We start from the raw sequence: 9,152 nt of genomic DNA, 5'->3' as shown, positions 1-9,152 counted from the left end.
GAGAGAGAGAGAGAGAGAAGAGAGAGAGAGAGAGAGAAAGAGAGAGAGAGAGAGGACGGGAGACAGCGAGAGAGAGAGAGAGAGAGAGAGAGAGAGAGAGAGAGAGAGAGAGAGAGAGAGAGAGAGAGAGAGAGAGAGAGAGAGGACTGCAGCATCATTTGAGACCAACAGCAGTAGTCCCGCGCGCACAGGCAGTGCAGTAGAACGTGCAGGTGAGCGAAAGACGTAGAGGAGGAGGCGCGTGGAGAGGAGATAATGCGGGACTCTTGGAAAAGACGCATTTCACTTGGTTCATTAGCTAAACATCCCTACAAGCGCTCACGGGAGTAATCGTACGTGTGCCGGTACCGAAGTCGTGTTTTTTTTTTCCGCGGACCATTCACTTTAGGCGATCGCTTTCCGCTGGCCCATGAACGTCTTGTGAAAAGCACTCTTGTCTTGTAACTTACGTGCAGGAATCCAATGGCTTGGCACGTTGCTTCACTGCGGAAAAAGCATAAAATGCAGCGGAGCAAATTCTAGCTGAAGGTAAGACAATATCGCTACATATGGATACATCCGCTGGGCTTTGGAGGTTTAGCTCTTCGGAATTGTCTCCCTCTGAGGGGATACGATTTATTCTCTGTGCCGTCCGGAGCTGAAGTGCCGACAGTATTTCTTTGTGTAGTGCTGCATTGCAGTTTTTAACTGTAGCCTCACTGAAATGCCCAAAGTGTAACTGCAGTAATAAGATATTACAAATGGCTTCATTCACTTTAAGAGTGACACCGGTATTTCTGCTGCAAGACAATTATTGGACTCAAGTGGATTTATAAGCGGCGGATGATTTATTTTTTCCTCTATATTTTTCCTTGATATCGTTCTTCCGTGTCAACTCCCAAGAGATAGCAATTGTAATCCATATCATTATAAAGACGATTGTGGATTTGCAAAAGAAACATAAAGCCTAAGCCATTCTTCACTTGTGAAGTAAGGCTGCATCGCGGACGGAGGAGCTCCGGACCTCAGGTGAGAACACGTTCAACCTGAGCCCCCCGTTGTGTGTGTGAAGGTGACTAAACGGACCACAATAAGGGAGAAATCGCTGGAAAAAGGGAGAGCAAGCAACGCCATTGCAGGAAGCCATAAGGAAGACGTGAACAAGAGTGGAGCACATAGAAGCAGAGTGAGAGCGATGCAGAGGCTTGGTGCAGTGCACTCACGGGCTCTGAGCCTCGTGGCTCTGCTGCTGCAACTGCTGACTCAGCTGCCGGCTGCAGACTCAGCTCTCCGGTACCGCGTCGCGGAGGAGGGCCCCCCTGACGTCAAGATCGGCAACGTGGCCGCCGACTTGGGCCTCACGGCAGGCACGGGCAACGGCGACGTCACCTTTGCCCTGGAGAGTGGCTCTGAGTATTTTAAGATTGACAACGTGACAGGTGAGCTGACGACCAGCACGCGGCGGATCGACCGGGAGAAGCTTCCACAATGTCAGATGATATTCGATGAGAACGAGTGTTTCCTGGACTTTGAGGTCTCAGTGATCGGACCCCTTCAGAGCTGGGTGGACCTGTTCGAAGGCCGTGTGGTCATCACAGACATCAATGACAACACCCCTTCCTTCCCATCACCTGTGCTCCAGCTCTCCGTGGAGGAGAACCGGCCCATCGGAACCCTATACCTGCTACCCACCGCCACGGACCGCGACTTTGGCCGCAACGGAATTGATCGCTATGAGCTCATCCAAGATGGTGGGACTGGGTTAGGTGTGTCGAGGCGCACAGCAGTGGGGAGCCCTGTGACCAGAACTGAAGGGGCCCCTGGGGACAGGAGGACGAGGACTGGGGAGAACGGAGGAGGGGCCAGAAGCAGCGTGTTCGAGCTGCAGGTCGCCGACACACCTGACGGGGAGAAGCAGCCGCAGCTCATCGTGAAGGGCCCCTTGGACCGGGAGCAGCGAGACTCCTACGAGCTGATCCTCCGTGTCCGAGACGGCGGTAGTCCTCCCCGCTCTTCACAAGCTCTGCTACGGGTCTCCATCACCGATGTCAATGACAACAGCCCACGGTTTGAGCGGGCCGTGTACGAAGCGGAGATGGCGGAGAACGCCCCGCCGGGGACACCTGTCCTCCAGGTCAGGGCGTCGGACCGCGATGTGGGCGTCAACGGCCAGGTGGAGTACGTCTTTGGAGCGGCGACAGAGTCCGTCCGGCGCTTGCTGCGATTGGACGAGGCCTCGGGGTGGCTGAGCGTCCTCCATAGGATCGACAGGGAAGACGTGGCCCAGTTGAGGTTCACGGTGACGGCCAGGGACCGAGGCCAGCCACCGCGCACTGACCGCACGACTGTCGTCCTTGCAGTGCGCGACGAAAACGATAACGTCCCTGTTGTGGAGATCCGCAAGATAGGACGCATACCTGTGCGTGACGGTGCGGCCATGGTGCCGGAAAATGTCCTGGTGGACACACCGGTGGCCCTGGTGCAGGTGTCCGATCGGGATCAGGGTGAGAACGGGGCTGTGACGTGCACGGTGGTCGGAGATGTCCCCTTCACGCTGAAACCAGCTGGAGAAACAGCACTACCCCCCTTACCTGCAGATGAGGCCTTTGACAGGTAACTATATATAACATATATGTGTATAGTGTAGCAGCTAAAGAGAAGTCATTTACCTCAAAAGCCTTTTCCCAAACCCTTCCTTGGCTTCCTTGGTTTAAGATAAAACGTAGGAATTCACAGTCCGAATAGCTACAACAATAGTATTGATTGTGTGTGTTTGTGTGTTTGTGTTGTTTGTCATCGATCCAAAGGAACAAGAAGAAGTTCTTCCTGCACACCTCAGCCCTGCTGGACTATGAAACCACCAAGGAGTACAGTGTCACCATCGTGGCAGTGGACTCTGGCAGTCCCAGCCTGTCCAGTAACAGCTCCCTGATGGTGCGAGTGGTGGACGTCAATGACCACGCCCCAACCTTCGCCCAGAACGTTGTGGAGGTCCACTTTGGGGAGAACAACGCGCAGGGTGAACGGGTGGTGACGGTGGTCGCCACGGACGCCGACAGCGGGAAGAATGCTGAGGTGGTCTACTCCCTGGACCCCTCCGCTAACGGGGTGTTTTACATAGACACCGAAAACGGGGACATCCGAGCGACTGGAGTCTTGGACCGAGAGCAGCAGGAGAGGTATGAGTTCAGGGTCATCGCCAAAGACAAGGGCACCCCCTCTCTGCAGGGCTCAGCCACCGTGGTGGTCCAGGTCACGGACCGCAACGACAACGCACCCAAATTCGTCCAGGAAATTTTCACGTTCTACGTCAAGGAGAACCTCCTCGCCAACAGCCCTGTTGGGATGGTAACTGTCACCGACGCTGACCAAGGCGAGAACGCCGAGCTCAGCCTCTTCGTGGAGATGGATGGCAGCGAGGAGAAGAAGCCGGGAGGAGACGGGGACAAAGAACAGAACGAGCTGTTCTCCATCGAGAACAACACAGGAACCATCTTCTCCTCCTCGTCGTTTGACCGAGAGAGGCTGTCGGCGTACACCTTCCGTGTGCGGGCCGTGGACGGAGGAGACCCTCGCAAGACGGCCACGGCCACCGTGTCGCTCTTTGTGACCGACGAGAACGACAACGCCCCTCTGATCATCTCCCCCACCAACGAGTCCTACACTCTGCTGCCTCCCGCCAGCAGTGCCCGCACCATCGTCAGGACGGTGGCCGCCACCGACTCAGACGCTGGCCCCAACGCAGACCTCCGCTTCGCCCTGGTCGGGGGAAACCCCTTCCGTCTGTTTGAGATCGGCAATGCCAACGGAGTGATCACCCTGGCGGAGCCTCTGGAGAGGAGGCACCGAGGACTGCACCGCCTGGTGGTGCGCGTCAACGACAGCGGGCTGCCCTCGCTTTGTGCCACGGCCCTGGTCCACGTCTTCATCAACGACAGCCTCACCAACGCCACTCTGGTCGACGCACAGGTAATAGTCTCTCTCTGTTTATTTGGATCTTTCTTTCTTTCCTCGTTTTTACTGTCTTTTTATGTATCTATCTTTCTTTCTTTCACCGTTCATTTAACATTCAACATGATTTGATGATAATTTATAATAACTTTTAATAATCCTGGAACTCCTATTCGTTTTAATGACAGATATCTCAGTGTTTGCACATAGGTAATGGCGTTTGGTGGGATCTATGGCATCTGAAGTGGTTCGCTAATGCGCTTGTGCATAGAATGAGATGAATAATATTCATATGCTCTGTGAATGAAAAAAAATTGATTGTTGAGGAAATAATGAAAGTGTGTCAACATTTGTCCTACTGAAAGAAGAAGGTTTCTCCTCTAAAGGCTATTGGTGATGCAGGCTTCTTTGCTACTTCTTTGTTGGATCTGGAGTGTTATCTTTGTCCGGCTTGCTAGCAGAAAATGAATGTGTGGTAAAAAAAATACATTTTTATCACTTAAGTTATATTCTTGGTGCATTTATCTAAAAACTCCCGCATTAGCTGTGTGTGTGGGCGTTTTGTGTGTAGGTGTTTGTAGGTGTGTGTGTGTGTGTGCGTGTGCGTGTGTGTGTCCGTGTGCGTGTGTGTGTGTGTGTGTGTGTGTGTTTGTGTGTGTGTTTTTTTTGTGGCTTAATGTGTGAGGGTGTATTGAAAAGGGAAGGCAAAGGACATGAAGTATGAAGTAAGTGCAAAATGAGGAAGGGAGAGAGAGAGGCACACACATGAACCTGTCCTAGATTTGGTCCTGGATGAAATTCAACTGAAGCACATAAATGGGTGAGAGTTGTGTGTGTTGAAGCCATTGCTGCTCACAAACAGTATATCATACAGTTAAATTAAGGCAGTAGGTGCGTGTCATGACAATTGTATTCTCTTAAATCAGACTTTAGATCAGACATAAACATCAAATGTCTGATGGTGGACAAGCTCAAATCTGTGTGAATGGGGCGTTTCACTCTCTTTTGCTTTGAAAGGACGATCATGTTCCTAGGCGCGGGGAACTGTCGACGCACGTTACACAGAATGGGTCTTAACTGGAAACAACCTGACTGGTGGAACCACAACAAACTAGATATGGAGATTGATCGATTGGTCAGGACTTCAACTCAGGTTATATGTTTGTCGATTATGGTATCATGGCATCGATTTTTCAAAAGAGAAAAATATACTTATTACTAATAGGCAGACACCAGACTAACCTCTTTCTTAAAAAGTTGGACCTGTTAAAGGTCCGCCTTGGCATCATATTTTTAAAAGGGACCAAGCCGAGGCGGTGTGTAGTGTTTGCAAGACTCTTTAGGTCTTTCACCATACTCCTGGCACAGCTGATCATATTGGATGTCTAATTAATAAGATGGCATCCAAAGCGCACACACCTTTCACGTAGCCTGTGGGAAGATGAGCTAAAACGTCCTGTCCAGACATGTCCTGCACAGACTAAGTGTCTGTGTCTCAGATGATACAGGAAGTGCACAATACCTTTTTGATCTTGAATTTTAGAAACTAACATGCTACCAAAGATAATCTTTATTTATACTTGATCCACAACGCATTGCCCCAAACAAAAATAGGCATCAATGAAATATTTGTACGAGTTAGAATCGTACAATACCACTCCCTAGTTGGCAATGTAACAAGGTACTCTGACTTGCAGCAGTTGACGTGAAACAATGGGGAGTAACATATCAAGGACCCTGAAGATTATAGCATGCGCAGTTGAGTTTGTTTGTAGTTAGGAACTTGGTGGGGTAATTGAGTAGAAGTCATTCAGGAGAGAAGACTTTCCGTCTCATAATGAAATCAAACGGAGTGGTTGATAAATGGCAGATGTAATTAGGGGAGGAACGCATCTGTTCCTAGTGCAGCAGTGCTGCAGAGAGGGGGTCTAGTCGTTCCTCTCTGTGACGGAAGCACATGTTGGATAATTATCTGCAGAATCTGAGACACAAGGAAAAGGAGGCTTTAAGCATTTTGTGTTTGGACGTTCTTTCGATTTGGAAAAAAATCACGTTGTGTAGATTCAATGTGCAGAGTACATACTGCTGTTAGTGTACCAGATGTTTTTCAACAATGCGCCAATGTTCTTGGAAGGGAATAAATCACGGGCAGCGGCTGGGAGACAGGAAGAGGATCTATATCCTCACAGAACACTGTTAGGATTGGTTGGGCCCACAACATCAGACATAATAGTGAGCCTCTCGCGCAAAGCCCCATGCGCTTGCTCTCGCATTGTGCCTTAAACCCATTACCCCGCAACAAAGACCAGGCTGCGTCTTAAGCTCCGGTCAATAGTTTTGTCAGGGGGGAAAGAAAATAAAATAAGATCTTGTCTGGGACATGCCGTTGAATCCCACTGTGGCGCAAAGCAGGATCCTGGGGGTTCAGCTGGATGGTGGTGTTGTCCCTGCCGGAACAAAGCTCCACCAGCAGAGTGGGAGATACCGCTGGGAGTTGAGGATGCTTAAGAGAGACACTCAAACTGGGGAGAGAGAGAGAGGTGGCTGGGACACTGTCCAGTGGAACACTTAGCTATGTATTGCTATGTGCTCCGGTAAACATATGAGACAGGCTTTTGAGACTGAGGCCCGTGGACATGTAAACATATTGTTGAATGTCTCAGTGATACACAGACCATTACACACACGTTTGCTGACATAGCTTGGACACACACACACACACACACACGCACACACACGCACATACATGCACACACATACACGCACACACACGCACGCACACACTCGCACACACACACACACACACACACACACACACACACACACACACACACACACACACACACATACACACACACACACAACCAGGTAGGGATGCGCTAAGCCAGATAGATGCCCAAGAGAATGAAAATGGGATAAAATACTGCAGGCAAAGGCAGAACAATGCACCAGAGTGCAGGTAGTCTCTAAAGACAACTCCATTGCAGTCGAAAAGGAGGATAGCAGACAATATAATGGAATGTAGACGTAATACAAGATAAAAAAGCAACAGAATGAGTGGAGGACTGATATTGATGGTCCACTGATGGATGGTGACAATGTAATGAAATATAACACAGGGCTTCATTCATGGCTTTGAGGTGAGACCAATAAGTGGAAGTTGAAGTGTGTCGTGTGACGTTATAGGATAATCTAATAGACTAACTGGTATGCGTGAGACACTTGCTACAATTATAGGCTGTGTAAAACATAACTGCCACTGCCATTAGGTTCTATGACAAACAAAAAACATGCAGAGGGGGTTGTTGCGGGGGGCTGTGTGTGAGAGAGACGGAAAAAGACAGTGAGAGTTACAAACACAATACTACTTAGTTGCTAGTATTGATGAGCGCTGATGATTTACCTTATCCCACGTCACTAGAATGCGCCCTATCTCCTCATTTTTTTCTGAAATCCAGGATTTTATATGATGCAATGGCTCTGTTTTGTTTTTCAGAACAAATAATTTCAGAAATTACTATTTTATTGGTATTTTGTTACTCAAAGATGATTGCTTGCTGGCTCTTTTGTTATGATGTGCCCACATGCACATGTGTGGGTGCATTGAGTCATCTACTTATCATATTGGGAACTATTCTATAGTGCATGTGTCTTGGCTCCAAGCCAATTCTTAATATTCATTAGCTTTTTTGATTAATTTCGTAACTCATATTGTACCCAGGCACACTTAAACCTCAAAATCACCTTCCAGCTTAAAACAATTTTTTACTTTGAATTCAAGAAAAAAATTAACAAGTCCGAATTAAAGCACTATGCCAGCACAGGGCAAGGAGCCGAGGATGTTAGTCCAGATATTAAGACATGGTTTGTACAGCACCAGCGGCTCGATTGTAACCAGTGGTTACATTCAGTGGCTTCTTTCACCCTAGTTGCTACAGCAACTATGGTGAATAAAAAAAAGGGAAAATCATGATAATTCAATAATTAAAGCTGCAAACACCTACTCACCAAGGCGGCGATTGACAGTTTAACGACGATGTACACTCTCTTGCCAGGGTCTTTAGACGCAATTTATATCCTTTTATCCTATTATTCTATTTTTCCCAGCAATAATATATATTTATATAATTTGGTGCAGCTTTGAATTCAATTACAGCCCAATTGAGTGTATTAAAGTGTAATAAAAACCCTATATGCTTCACGTCAGCCAGCATCATTCATCAGAGTGGCAGATTTGTGAAATCTATACGGTGCACTACTATGTGTCCTAAATAAACTGTGATTGCAAAGCCAGTAGCAAATATTCGCAGACGCCATCATTTACAATGAGAACATTGTTAATCGATGAGACAGGGGATTGGTGCAGTGCCTCTTCAGTTTACATTCACATTAACATTTAGGGCATTTAGCAGACATCCGAGTCAACCATGCAAGGCGACAGCCAGCTTGTTAGGAACATGTTAGGGTTAGGCGTCTTGCTGAGAGACACCTCGACACTCAGCTAGGATTTCCAGTTACGAGTCAAACCGCTCTACCTCCTGAGCTAAGCCTACTTTATTTACTTAAGGTGTGTATCATTATTGGACCCATAAGCAGATTCTGTATAATTTTCTGGCTCTGCATTTTCAAATTATGTAGTAACATTAACAGAATACATGGACACTGCAGAACATTTGCTGTGTGTAACCCTAAAAGCAGTCAAAAGATACTCTATTCTATAGTGCCGTACATGATGGTTGTGTAAAGTCTAGTGTAGTGCGTGTACGGTACAGACTGTACAGATATGTGATGAAGACATTCCTTTCTTACCCCAGGTGGCACGCAGCCTCATGGCCCCCCTGTCCCTGGACATAGCGGGGGACCCTGACAGCGAGCGAGCCCTGGGGAAGCAGCGCCTCAGTGTGGCCATCGGCGTGCTGGCGGGAGCGGCGGCCGTCATCCTGGTCATCCTCCTGGTGGTCACCGCCCGTCAGTGCGGCGCCCAGGGCAAGAACGGCTACGAGGCCGGGAAGAAGGAGCCGGAGGAGGACTTCTTCAGCCCTCAGGGGGCGCAGCCGCAGGTGGGCCGCGGCGGGGGGTCGGACCGCGGGAGGAAGCCGCGCAGAGACAAACGTGGCGCAGGCCCGGCCCCGGTCGGCGGGAAGGATCGCTCCCTCTACAGCGGCATCGTCACGGTGAACGGACTGCGTCGGCATGCCAACGAGGAGGACGAGGAGGACCTG

The 9,152-nt window shown here is 49.1% G+C and overlaps 1 protein-coding gene across 1 annotated transcript in view; it reads left to right on the top strand.

Annotated features, from left to right (window-relative positions):
- Positions 1 to 242: 242 nt before the first annotated feature.
- The window catches only part of pcdh7a (protocadherin 7a), a 42,641-nt gene continuing 33,731 nt past the window's right edge, over positions 243 to 9,152 (top strand). The window contains exons 1-3 of the mRNA XM_079728973.1: positions 243 to 2,592; positions 2,787 to 3,948; positions 8,745 to 9,152. The exon at positions 8,745 to 9,152 is cut by the window's right edge and continues 357 nt beyond it. Of these exons, the coding sequence (XP_079585099.1) occupies positions 1,175 to 2,592; positions 2,787 to 3,948; positions 8,745 to 9,152 (2,988 nt within the window). The 5' untranslated portion in view covers positions 243 to 1,174. The remainder of the gene's footprint in view (positions 2,593 to 2,786; positions 3,949 to 8,744) is intronic.

Source organism: Pollachius pollachius, assembly GCF_949987615.1.
Source record: "Pollachius pollachius genome assembly, chromosome: 2".
In the NCBI taxonomy this organism is placed as follows: Eukaryota; Metazoa; Chordata; class Actinopteri; order Gadiformes; family Gadidae; genus Pollachius; species Pollachius pollachius.
Note: the sequence above shows the minus strand (reverse complement) of the source record. Positions and strands in the feature narration are given on the sequence as shown.